Source organism: Odontesthes bonariensis, chromosome 13 (assembly GCF_027942865.1).
Source record: "Odontesthes bonariensis isolate fOdoBon6 chromosome 13, fOdoBon6.hap1, whole genome shotgun sequence".
Classification (NCBI taxonomy): domain Eukaryota; kingdom Metazoa; phylum Chordata; class Actinopteri; order Atheriniformes; family Atherinopsidae; genus Odontesthes; species Odontesthes bonariensis.
The window spans coordinates 29651875-29665197 of NC_134518.1; the positions used below are offsets into that span (position 1 = coordinate 29651875).

The 13323-nt window shown below is 36.9% G+C and overlaps 1 protein-coding gene across 1 annotated transcript in view; it reads left to right on the forward strand.

Moving 5' to 3' along the window:
• Positions 1–4802: 4802 nt before the first annotated feature.
• Positions 4803–13323, forward strand: part of rxfp1 (relaxin family peptide receptor 1) — a 99968-nt gene continuing 91447 nt past the window's right edge. The window contains exon 1 of the mRNA XM_075481882.1: positions 4803–5086. Coding sequence (XP_075337997.1) covers positions 5044–5086 — 43 coding nt within the window. The 5' untranslated portion in view covers positions 4803–5043. The remainder of the gene's footprint in view (positions 5087–13323) is intronic.

The following is a 13323-nucleotide window of genomic DNA, read 5'->3' on the forward strand; positions in this document are numbered from 1 at the left end:
ATTCCTTAACTTAAATTTAAGTAACAAGGCTGAAAGAAATTACACATGTCTAAAAAGTAATGTGACCTACGGTCAATAGATCATAATTTTGATAAGCTTATAATAACAGTATTTTGGGAGAACTTTTCATAATGCTTCTCATAGTGTTAAAAATGTTTGTGTCTCCTGGTGCACATTGATCGTTTAAGGCAGTGATTCCCAACAAGGGGTTAGGGGCATGTATACCACCAGAGGTACGCAAGCACACTGCAGGGGGTATGTGGAAAAATAACAAATGTGTGCAGCATAGTCACATAGAGCATGAGTGAAGGGGTACTCATGGTATGACAAAAAGGCTTAAGGGGTACGGACGTCAAAAGCAGTTGGGAAACAGTGGTTTAAGGGACGAAAAAAAAAAACGTGCTGTCACAGCACACTTAATTTTTTCCCCTTCAATACCTGGTGGTGGCCTGGTCTTGGTTAAAAATGCCCGGCCTGAAAAATTTCCCCAGTCCAGCCCTGGTGTTGTCCTGTATATGAGCTCAGTGCTTTGCTTTCCACATCCTCCATATAAAGGTTAGCCACAATGGAAGACACAGCCATGCTTCTGTCTGTAGAAAAAGTCATTGAATTTGAAATAGGTGGTGGAGAGGCAAAGGCTCAACAGGACACACATCTGATCAGGAGTGAGGTTGGTTCTGTCATTTACTGACTCATCTTGCAGCAGCAGACTGGGATGGGCCTCAAACAAAGTGTTTCATGCTGCCCAGCAGTCATTTGTTTTGCTTGAGGTGAAAGCACAGTGTGAGCCCTTTAATAGTCCCATTGGTTTAACTATATTGGAATCAAGTGAAGTACCCAAAATGCTCACAGTTTTCATGGTTGCATGTGATTGTTGTTGAATTACGTACCTGCTGCACATAAGTAAGTGTCTTTTACAGCTTATGTCAAATCTAATTAGACTGATACCAAGTGATAAATAGTCACATCTCAACTGAGAGACTATACCATTTGCATCACTCATGCCTGTGTTAATCCCACTGGATTTATATCTGTAAAATCAGATCCCTACAAAATCACACATCTAATTTGCATACTTGCAAAGCCTAAAAATAAATAAGCAATCTTCTTTTTCAAGAACAGAAAACAAGATTTGAGGACACATTTGAGTGTGTATTTAGTAGTGTAATTTTTGTAATTCATCAACTGCTACAAAATAGAAGATATTTTCATTTGCCAAACACCCACAGGGCCCGTTTTTATCTACAGATTTAATCATTTCAGGCTTGTTAAAAACCCAAAAACAGCTAAAAGAAATAATTCATCTTGAAAAAGGGGAAGACCAACTCATTTATAACACATGTGATAATCCTAAGTGGCTTAAAGAGAATGTGCCATTTGGACAGTTTCAACAAGTATATAGGATACTTTAAAGGGACTTTGAGGCCAAATATGAGGAAAATATATCAGGTTTGAGGAACAGGGATACAGGTAACATATACAAAAGCCAAACATCTGAACAGACTAACTTATCTAAATTATCTTTATATTTTCTATCTATTATTTTATACAATGAAACATTAAGTAGATTTTTTTAAGCTACCATAGCTTTAAAATATACCCTACGCTACAGAACACATTGTTCCAATGTCATCTTCAACCAAATACCCAACAAAAACCAAAGGACTCCTACGGTTTACCATCAATCATTTTATAATCTATAACTTATCTTATCATAGACTCGAATGTCCAACATGATTTATTTCAACGACTGAATGACTGCTTGCTGCAGACCAAATTACCCCACAGGGATAATAAAGATACCTTGAACCTTGAACCTTGATGCAAAGTTTTATTTTCCATTTTTTTTATCAGTTAGATTTGAAGATGTTACAAGACCGATTAGCAGAACATAAATATGCAATTCATACAGGCAATGTTAACAAGTCTATGGCCAAACACGACCTGGGTCTCCACAACAATGATCCATCTACACTACAAGCCAACTGGTTGATCATATAGCCCCTTCCATGAGAGCATGTGATAGGCTTAGACTTAGATTTAACTGCATTTTGATTAAAAAAGAAAAAAGTATATATTTGTATTTGTACTCATGCACCTATTTTTAGTTTTATTTTTTTAGATTTCTGTAAGAGGAGTACTACTGAAAAATCCATGACAGGTGGAGGATTCATATTGGTAAAAGTCAACTAATCTGTTGGAAGGTCACTCTGTAAAGTCGTTTTGACTCCCTGAGGTATGCCAAAATGCATCAATATGCAAGTTTTGAAGGTAAAAATGACTTTGCAATGGAAATAAAGGCATTTGAAATAGGTTTTAAAAGAGAGAGTTTTTTGCTATTTAAGTAATAGGAGGTACTGTAGTTGTTGAAATATTCCCTTATGAAATCAGAATACACCTTGAAGAAGCCAGTTCTTCATCATTTGTAACTTTAATGTTACCAGACACAGTGTAAAAGGATGCTGTTTTGATCTCTTTTGCTCGGCCTACAGGGATCCATTTGCTGTTGTCTGCAGCAAACCAGAACAATATAAGAAAATTAAAACATATTTAACACCTGGGATTGCTGATGGATGAATTTAAGAGAAGGTAGCCCGATCTCACCAGAAATTGCAAAATATGAATGTTTGTCCACACATCTAATACATAGTAGTAGTTTTACAATGCAGGCTTCCAAAATTGTGACATGATAATGTATTTTTTAGAGAGTTGTTTTGTGCTGGATTGTGTCATGTGATGGAAACGGTAACAAATAAGAATAAGACTTTTTAGTCTGTGATGATATGTGTTTTTCCAACCCTGAGCATATACTTTTTTAACATGTAAACGCAAACATGTACAATAATTCTGACACGAAACATGTGATTTTAACAACTAACAGTAACCTTTAGCAGATGGGAGCAAAGTTGAAACATAGGTGATCATAGGTGATATAGGAGAATAGAGGGGGAAAACATTTTAGAATGATGGGATTTGAACCGGTAATCTCTAGCTTGAACGTCAGGGACTTAGTCCTGGCAGTCTTAGTCAAAAGTAGAAACTGTCACCATCATTATGTTACAAATGTGAACGTGTGAAAACATCAACAGAAGTGCAATGTGGGCTGTGTTACAATAGAAAATTGCAGAAGCAAAACATAGGAATTGTCCAAATTTTCAGACTTTCCTTTTCAAAGATATGTGTATTTTCCCATTGACCAAAATACATAATTTACTGTCATGAGTTAACACTGAATTAACCATAGACTATCTAACATTCATAGATTTAGAGACTTCTGCTTGGAGTGAAGTACAGTAAATGTAGCTCTAACACTCTTTTCTCCCCTTGGAACCCAAAAAGAACAAGCACATTTTATGTGCAAGTAATTATTAAAGCCAATTAAAGTTTAGATAAATTAGTGCTCCCCCTTCGGTATCAATGTCCACTGTCAACCTTTCCAACTACTCACACACTGCTCTTTAAGTGAGTGCCTACGAGCTTATCAGAAGCAGCTGAGCAGCAGTAAGTTGTTAGTTTGTAAAAGTTAATGTTTGAAATGATATACAGGCCATATTCCTTTATCTATAGCATTTCATTAAATAAAACATATTTATAGTTCTAGCTAGAGTGCATCTGGTTCACTCTGTTTTCTTGCATGTGATACAGTCGTGTCATGTCTCCATGTACTGAAAGGTTGCATCAAAAAGTTTGGTTTGTTATATTTTAAACATGACTGTGGTGTATTTATGATAACCAAATTAAAAAGCTATGTTTTCATACCCAAATCCACCTCCCATTCCTAACTACAGTTTTCTCCCATAGGCAAGGAGCATCTTAGTAAAAATAGTGCTCATTCTCTGCACATCCATTTTGAGTCTTTGAACTCAAGAAGGTGATAGAGGCCCCCTGGTAACCAAAAACGTGTTTGAGCCCAATTCTACCACCACAAGGCCAGTGAGATTTCTACTGCCTATAATCAAAACTGAAAAATATCAGCTTTTTTAATAATGAGCTTGTGACGTCTGATTTTACTGAACCTCTTCTGAAAATTCTCACCTCTACATGTCTTCCAAATTTGTTGCAACAGCAATGAAGCCCAATAAATTCTACACCAATGTTACTTATAGTAGTATATGACAACCTTTTCAAGGTATGTGCTATGCAAACCGACGATAAAAGAAAAACCAAAATCCCAAATTACATCAGTATTATGAGTAATTTTATGCACACATTTAATTTCTATGGTTACATAACATATCGTATTCTTACTTCAGCAGAACGTGGGGAAGCTACCTCTGAAACTATACTTAGATTTTAGAGAGAAAAAGACAGTGAATTTGACAGGGAGAGATCATGTGCAAGGGGTCAAAAGATAAGACCAGCCAATAACCACGAGGATTGCCTATCTGTCAGACAAAAGTCACTGCCAGAAGGAAACCCTTTTTGTCTGGAAAGCAGAGAAACCTTAAGCCCGAGCTGACATCTCCCAGACTTACTCTGCTGCTGATGATTTTCATCCCGCTGAGCAAGAGAAAAATCTCCAGGGGATTATTTCATTCTTCTAAGAAAAATAAAACGTGAAAGCTGTCCTACGCTCTGATGATTTTGCTGATACACCATTAGAGCACAGATCGTGAGGAATTGTGGTGCTTTAGCATATGCACCTATGTACCTGGACAGTTCAGCGCACTTAATAAAATAGCCATGGATTTGAGCCCTGTATGGATACCCCCCGCCTTCTTTGCGTGTCTCCACGCGCGTCCGGCACCTGTGATGTTACAACGCGTGCGTCAGAGCATGGCAACTGATTCTTACATTTTTTTCTCTCATACAAGTGGCTACAGATCGAGTCGACCCTGCGAGGCTTGCTCAGTTTCTTTTCCAGTCACACCGGCGTGTCTTGTCCTCACAGTACAGGCGCTTTCCGTAAAACAATACCTCACGAACAAACTTTTGGTGAGATTTTTACGCACAGATCCCTAATCTGAAAGAGCAGACGATCCTTTCGCTGCTCTTTTTCTACTTCAACCCGCGCGATTTTCACCAAGAACTTCAACAGGCAAAATGCAAGTTTATGTGGCTGTGATATTCGCTTATGGAGTGTCGGGTAAGTTCAGCAACTCGTATGAGAATTCACCAAATTGTAGAGTCGTTATTTGCATTGAAATTTGGGCGATTCCAAGCCATCACCTTTTGCTTGTGCACCGATGGCAACAACGCAGAAAGTGAGGAAGGTACTGTTTGTGCCGAATGGATGTCACTACCTATGGTGGGCAATTTCATTGTGTCTTATAGTTTTCAGGGATTTTAAGCTCTTGATACGCCTTGATAACTGCCTATCATATTGGTAAATGATCAGAATGTGGAAGTAATTGTGATGAAACGTGGAGCTTCAAATGACGCTAAATTATGTCAGTGAATATTATCATTAATATCATGACCATCTACAGTATTTTAGCACTCAGAACGTTCATTTTGATCTATTCTTGTTTCACATTTTCTGCATAGCTATAGTGCTATGTTTGTTTTTTGTGTTCGTTATATTCACGACGCTTGTTTTGTGAAATTCTCTAGTGGTAATCTGGTTCTCTTTACGTCAAGGGCAGATTCCCCGTATCCCTTATTGGAGGATTCATTGCATGAGCAGCTGCATCTGTAACGTTTAATTGCTTTCACCCAGTTTCACTAGTGCAGGTTGAAAGTTATGTGTAAAGCCTTAAGCAAAGATATCCAAACACTGGATTCAGTCTGGTAGTTTTTCACTGGGATAAAACCTTATGACAAGCACTGCAAAACTAGAAATATTGCAAGCATTGTTATCAGACATCTGATGTAGTCACCTTCAGTTTATCCATTAGATCAGGTGGACTTAAGTGTATTTTATGAAAGTTATTTTTTTTTTTTTTTATTGGGTCAACACATTCACACTGTTTGTGTACTTATACAGTGCAGCTCAGTCAAGACTCAGTACAGTTGAGCCACAGCAGAGCATCCCATGTCTGTCAACTTGTGTGGTTTTACATTGTGCTTGCAACATTCCTGATGTGCTCTCATGAGGCTTCAACATAGTGGAGTAATATCAGAAACAGTATGGGAGAGTGTTATCTGTCCAACCTAGCAAATCATTATTTGACTCATTTTTCCCTGTATTTTCATTTTCTCTTTCCCATATTTAGATTTGAGTTTTGTTTTTTCAAATGCATTGTTGTTTAATTTCCCAAGAAAGGTGGATAACATATTGTAGGGAAATTATGAATATATGTGGGACATATTTGTCTGAAAAGGCAGGAAAGTTTATCTGCTTGGTAACTTTATTGGCAATGAAGTTTGTCAGAGAAATAGTTTGTTTCAGGATGCTTCTTAGATCATAAATATTATATTGCTGAAATTATTTCCAAGCTTCTTGGTTTTCAGACAAAGAGAAAAATTACTCTGGTATTGATGAGCAGTCACCTAAAACATATTTAAAATTGACTGTTTTTAGCATGACTCACTTTTCTTAGCCTAAATTACACTCATAAGACTTTTGCACTCAGCTGTTATCGCACCAAAAAGAAAAGGAAAAAAAGCTGATCAATATTCTAGCTAAAATATGTTCTTTTTTGTTTTTTTTTACCTTTGAGCAGCTGAAACGTTTTTTTTTTGTTGTTGTTTTTTTTAAAAAAACACTTACTTATATGGATTTTGAGTGCAATGGGAACATGCTTAACAGCATTTAAACTTGCATCAAAGGACTCTGCAGTAGCCACTTGGGTACTCACTTAAGCACAATTGGGATTGATGGACGAACAAACAATATTCGTTTTCCCAGCTGATTTTTCAATGTAGAATCTGCACTTAAGGCTACAAGAGTGGGCACAGCTCATTGTTTCTCCTCAGAAACGTATATATATGGAACACAACATCTTACTAGGAGGCTCTGAAATTGACAGCAATAACATGCACACAAAAGGAAACTAAACTGATCGATTTTCACCTGTATACGAGACAGATGGCAGCTCATTCCCAGTCCCATTTCGTGGGCTTATGTCTACGGTCCAATAAAAATTGTTTCAGAGATTTGTGCTTATCAAAAACTGTGGTCCAACACAGTCTGTAGGATACACTGTAATGCACCTCATGCCATCAGTAATAGGCTTGTCTCCAAAGAGGGAGTGGTGGTTACTGTTCCAGTTCTGAATACATGGTGGTCCTCAGAGCACAAACTGTAAACACACTGCTTGCAATGTGAAATTATTTAATCCCCTGTGAAGAATGCAAAAAGAGGAGGTGCTCAAAGAACTACCTGGTGCCTGACCCCCTGGCCAGTTTGAAAAAACTGTTTTGACACATTTTATGTAAAATTGGGAGTAAAACCTGCATTTACCAGACCTGCATAGGTTCCTCAGTCACATTACCAGTTCCACTTCCAGCCCGCGACAGGCATCCATAATAAAGCCGAGTCTGCAGTCATCTTTCCCCAATGATAAATTATAGACTAGAGGTCAATTTCTATGTGGGATTTAAGTAACACAACTGGTGAATGAACATTGAAATATTCCTGGAAAACTGAGAGCAGCAATTTTCTCATAGGAGAAAATTGTCTTCCTAGACTACACATTTCTGCTTATCACTTTGACACTATCTATGAAAGGTTTTGGAATTTAATATTTACACCATGTAGTTTTGTGGAATATGTAGAAAACTCACAGAAGAGCAGAACTGAGGAAAGAAAGGTGCGACTGCAAATCCATCTGTTACTTTAGCACCACAGGCAGCCACATGGATTTATCCGTACTCTTCTCTGCTAAGCTGCTGATATTGCAGAAACATGGTCAGGGCTGACTTGCTCGAACTTCAGTCAGATAAAGGGTCTATGCCAGGAAGCAACACCTTTGACTCTGCTCTCGCTGCTGAAAGTGGGCGAAGAGGGCAAGTTTACAAAGGGGATTAACTCATCGTATTTAGCCAGAAAAAGCAGACTATCCCCTCTCATGTCACCCACTGAATGGGATATGTTGTCCTACAATTGAATCCACATAGAAAAATCAAGAAATGGATGTCTGGAGCCTAACATGCTTAGGTGATGTAACAATGATGGATGTATAGCCTGTAATCTGTACTCGTAATACTTAATATGTCATGGTGCGTTTAGGGAGCACCCAGGTGCAGACACGGACGGGAGGCAAATTAAAGTTAAAGGATTTATTTTCCATGAATATAAACAAAAGTCACAGCAAAGCTGGAGTTCTAAAAAACTAAACTGAACACAAAACTAAGAAAATAACAAAATAGACTTGAATACTTAGCAGAGGGGACTGACGGGGAAAAACCAGGGACCAGGGAGAGGAGTGTGACCATAAGGACGAGGAACGCAGACTAGGATTATAGATCAGGGGACAAGACAAGACAAGATCAAGGTATAGACAAGGATCCGGCGAGGAGTGGTGGAACAAGACAGACATATATACTGGGGAGGTGATTACTGGAGCAGGGACTGATGGCTGATTGGTAACAGGTTGCAGATGAGTGAATGAGAGCAGGAGACAGACTGAGGAGAGGGAGAGAGATGGCACAGGGGGCGAGAGAGAGCACACTAATAAGGGAATACACAAGGAGAAATAAAATATAACTGAATACTGAATAAATAGAACTAAGGTGAAACAAAGATAATATTGTGTTTTTGTTTATTTAGTTACAAAATGTTGGCAGGATCAGTGAAATGAGCTCTATTGCATAGTGCTGAAAGACAATATTGTTCAATCTATATTTCCCGTGGCTTTTCTTCTCATTGCCAAGTTCATAGTTTTATTTGAGACACAGTGCAGACTGCGATTCACAGCCATGGAAATGATTCAATAATACTCAAACCGTTTTTTTATTATTTTACTATTATAACCTTTATTTAACCAGGAAGATCCCATTGAGATTAAGAAGCTCTTTTTCAAAGGAGACCTGGCCAAAATGGGCAGCAGCAAATACAAAACACAGTTACAAATTACACAGATAAAAACACAAACAAATGAAAGAAAAATATATTGAATTTACAAGCAAGTACATGTAGTGGAGTCGGCCTCAAGTGTTCTCAGTTTGGATTTAAAGGCACTCAAAGAGATGAACCCTGTTAGTTTCCAGTCATTCTGCAACATATTCCATGCTAGAAGTGCAGAGTAGCCAAAAGCCTTTTTACCCAATTTAGTACGGGCATATATTACAGAAAGCAACACGTAGTCTTGAGAATGGAAGGAGTAAGGATTTTTTTTTTTTTTTTTTTTAAGAATTGTTGAAAGGTTTCTTTTCAATAAATCCAAAGTTCCCAAAGTCATGTGAAATAATCGTGTTACATAATCGTGATTTCAATATTGACCAAAATAATCGTGATTATGATTTTTTTCCATAATCGAGCAGCCCTACCATGTCGCCTCTAGTCGTGGCTTTTCTGACTCGTTTCGAACCGTCATGCAACTCTTCCTTCTTTTTTGAAAAAATTCAACTGTCTTTTTGACATATTTGCATTGAAAAGGTAAATCTTTGTTCCTCTCTGCTGCTTGCTCCCCAAATTCCAAAAGTTTTTGTCTGCGAAACGGGGTTTGATGACCAGTAGTTTTCAGTGCATCAACAACAGATCTCCGAGTCTTTCAAATGACGTTGTTTTATCTTAATAAACGACATTAAATTCATGGGATTTGTTCGGAATATTATTGTTTTATTTTATAAATTTTTTAAAACTTTTTTTTAATATTAATATTTTTTTCTATACGAGAGGTACCGGATCAGCCCAAATAAGTCCCGGAACACGGGAAGGCCAAAATCAAAAGGTGCCGGATCCTGTTCTGGCAGGATTTCCACAAAACAATAAAAAGAGATGCACAATGTGGCAACATTTCTGTTGCACCGCTTGTCAAGTGCAACAGAAATGTAATTTACCACCTTCAATGCAGCTGTGATGGCACTATGTTTTTTCCGAAACCAGATTGATATTTCGATAAAATGGTATTAGAATGTAAAAACACCTTTACTTGCTCACTCAGAAGAGCTTCAAGAACCTTTGCCAGCACTGATAAATTTGATATTGGTCTATAATTAGTTAAAATGGCTGGGTCACCTCCTTTTAATAAAGGGAGAACAAAAGCTGATTTCCATACAAAGGGAATTTCATTCTTCTCCACTGTAAGATTAAAAAGGAATGCCAAAGATTCTGCTACAAAATCAGCTGCCAGTTTCAGAAAATAAGGATCAATTAAGTCAGGTCCAGAGGATTTTCTGGGATCTAAATTTTTAAGGGCTTTATGGACTTCTTGAATAGAGAAGGGTACAAAATTGAAAGGCTGACCACTCTGGATTGGAAAGTCGAAGGGCGGTCTCTCGGGAACAGATCCCACAGAGTCCAATAGAGAAGCGGAAGATATAAAATGCTTGTTAAAACAATTCAATACCTCAATTCTGCCATATATAGGGACAGAAACCTTTAGAATATATGTAGGTGGAGCTTGAGTGCTTTTACTCACAGAAAGAGAATTTTTAACTTTCCCAAATGTCCATGGATTATTTAGGTTCTCAGTGGTGACAGACAAATAATATTCAGATTTGGCTTTCTTGATAAAAGAAGAGCATTTGTTTCTCAATTATCTGAAAACAAGCCAGTCAAATGGAGAACCTGTTTTCCTTGCCTTGGCCCAAGCCTGGTTATGCTCATAAATATTTTCTGCCAGCTCTGGAGAGAACCAAGGGTTTTCTCGCCCTTTTACCCTAAATTTCCTGATAGTCATGCTTGTTTACAATTTGCATAAAACCATCCCTGATGAATGTCTAAGCTAACTCTACATCATTTTTTTTTTCCAATCAAAATTAGACAATTTTGTCTACAGTTTGTAGACAAAAATAACACAAAATTTTCTGCATGTTGTGTTCAGTTCTTCCAGGTTTCTTGATTATTGCTTGAAGTCTGCATATCTGAATAGACTTAAACTTGGACTTACACTACAGTTTTTGCAAATATGATGTAAATTCCTTTTACAGTCCTTTTACACTCGTAGATGCCTCAACCTAAAACAACTTTAAATTGACTAACTTAGTAGCTAATACTCAAGGGAAAGGTTCTTTTAGATTTTAGTTTAGCTGACCTGAAACATCCTCCTACTTGGCTTAGTGATAAAATGGCCACGATGAGATTCATTTCTGGTCATATGGGAATTTTACAGTTAAAATTGAACCAATCCAAAGTTAAATCCAGTAACGGATGAGAACCTCTTATGCCGGCATCAAGCGAGGTTCTGAGTTATTTTTCCTCTGTGCAAATGTTAAAAAGGGTTACATGTTTACATTATCTAACCTCTTCTACTTTACTTGCTTCAAGCAATAAGTAATGAATTTAATATAGTAAGTTATTGGCTATATCTATAATTTTGACTACTTTTATTTCACTCATATTGCATCTGTTAACTGAGCCCATTAAATGTTTTCACTTTTTCTGTGAGATGTTGGCTTTTAGTTTATTTGCATGTAGAGTGTGATCCATCACAAGTGATCACTCATGACTGGCATTTGGAGATGTATGGTTATAAGAGGTATTCTTAATTATGTGGTGGATATGGGATTTGACCTCATAAAAACTATTATCCAAATAGCATGTCTGCTTCAACATATTCCCTCAGTGGTTTTTAAACTTGTCCATTTTTTCAGTGCAACTCAACTCAACTCAACTTTATTTATAAAGCCCTTTAAAAACAGCCGTGGCTGAAACAAAGTGCTGTACATGAATAACAACACAAAGTATAAGACATACAACATAAGAACAATATAATAAACAATAATAAACAATAACAATAAAACAGAAACAGTCTCATGCTGGGTTAAAAGCCAGGGAGTAAAAATGAGTTTTAAGATGAGTTTTAAAAATGGACAGTGAAAGGGCTTGTCTAATGTGAAATGGGAGGTCGTTCCATAGTTTAGGACCGGAGGGTAAACATTATAATGAAGTGTTAGACAAAGCTCAGACTGTTAATCAGTGAGAGAGAAAATGTTTGTTGCTGTAGTTGGAAAGTTTGAGTCTTGTCAGTCTTTGTGCATTCTCTCCATCTCTCTGCTCAGTAAATGCATGAAATCCACCGAACAACCCATAAAAGATTTTTTGACACTACAAATATCTCAACCTAGTGTTAAATTATTATTATTTTTGATCTACTATTCTCAAGAATAAAGAAATTGCAGACAGGAAAACAAGGCTTGCCAAAAGGTATTTTTGGATTAGTCTGTGGGAGTGAAATCATTTCCAGTGTTTGTGTTCGTTTTGGAGTAAATATATTTTCTGATTTCTTATAAAATATTAAAGTAGATTTGCAGGTTGTATGGGATTGAAATCCTTGAGATTTTTTAAACATGACTATATATATATGTTCTTATAGTTCTGCATTTTTACTCATTAGGACATAATGTTAATGATGGTCCTCCACTTGCCTTAAAGTTACAGTTAGTAAATACATCCTCAGATGAACAACAACACATGAAGTAATTCACAGTGTCATTGTTCAACAGAAACTAAGTAAAAATGCAGAGACAGTGAGTGGAAACAATTTTCTGTTCTTTAGCATTCATACACACTAATAAGGAGGAAAAGAAGATATTTTATGGTAGCAACTGTTGCTACCATAAAATATAAGCAGTAAAAGCTTAGGGAAGGCGAGGATTACAAAGCAATTTTTAAACAATTTGGAGTCCATCCTTCTACAATAAGAAAGATTATACACAAGACGAAAACACTCAAGAACCAGGAATGGACATCTGGCAAGTTCACCCCAAGGTTAGACTGTACAATACAAAGAGAAATTGCAAAAAAAATTAATAATATGAATAAACAAGAGCTACATCTCAGACACTAGCGGTCTCAGTTAGTGTGTTAAATGTTAAGATTCAGGACAGTGCCATTAGATAAAGGACTGAACAGTATGCCCTGCTTTAAAGGCTTGCCATGAGAAAGCATCTTCTCTTTAAAAAGAACGTGGGAGCACAGTTAAGTCCTACTTACACACTTTTTAAGAAGATTCTGGCATTCACCAACGTTTTCTCATCCAGGATTTGTTCTTAGGAAGGAACAAATGGTCTGGAGGACTCTCACGGACATTAGAGCGCTGACATGTTTTAACAAAATAAGCGTTTGTGTTGTCTTTGTGAGAATAGAAGAGAAAAATACTTTATTCATCCCCCAATGGGGGAAATTCAAAAATTCTTCTGTTGTGCACTTCATTGAATTATTATTAAATAACAATTTTTTGCAGATTTGTTTTTAATAACTTTTGGTAATTTACAAAGCATTTGTTAGTTTGAAATAAATTAAGTCCACCAAAATTTTCATTTACATTAAGTTAG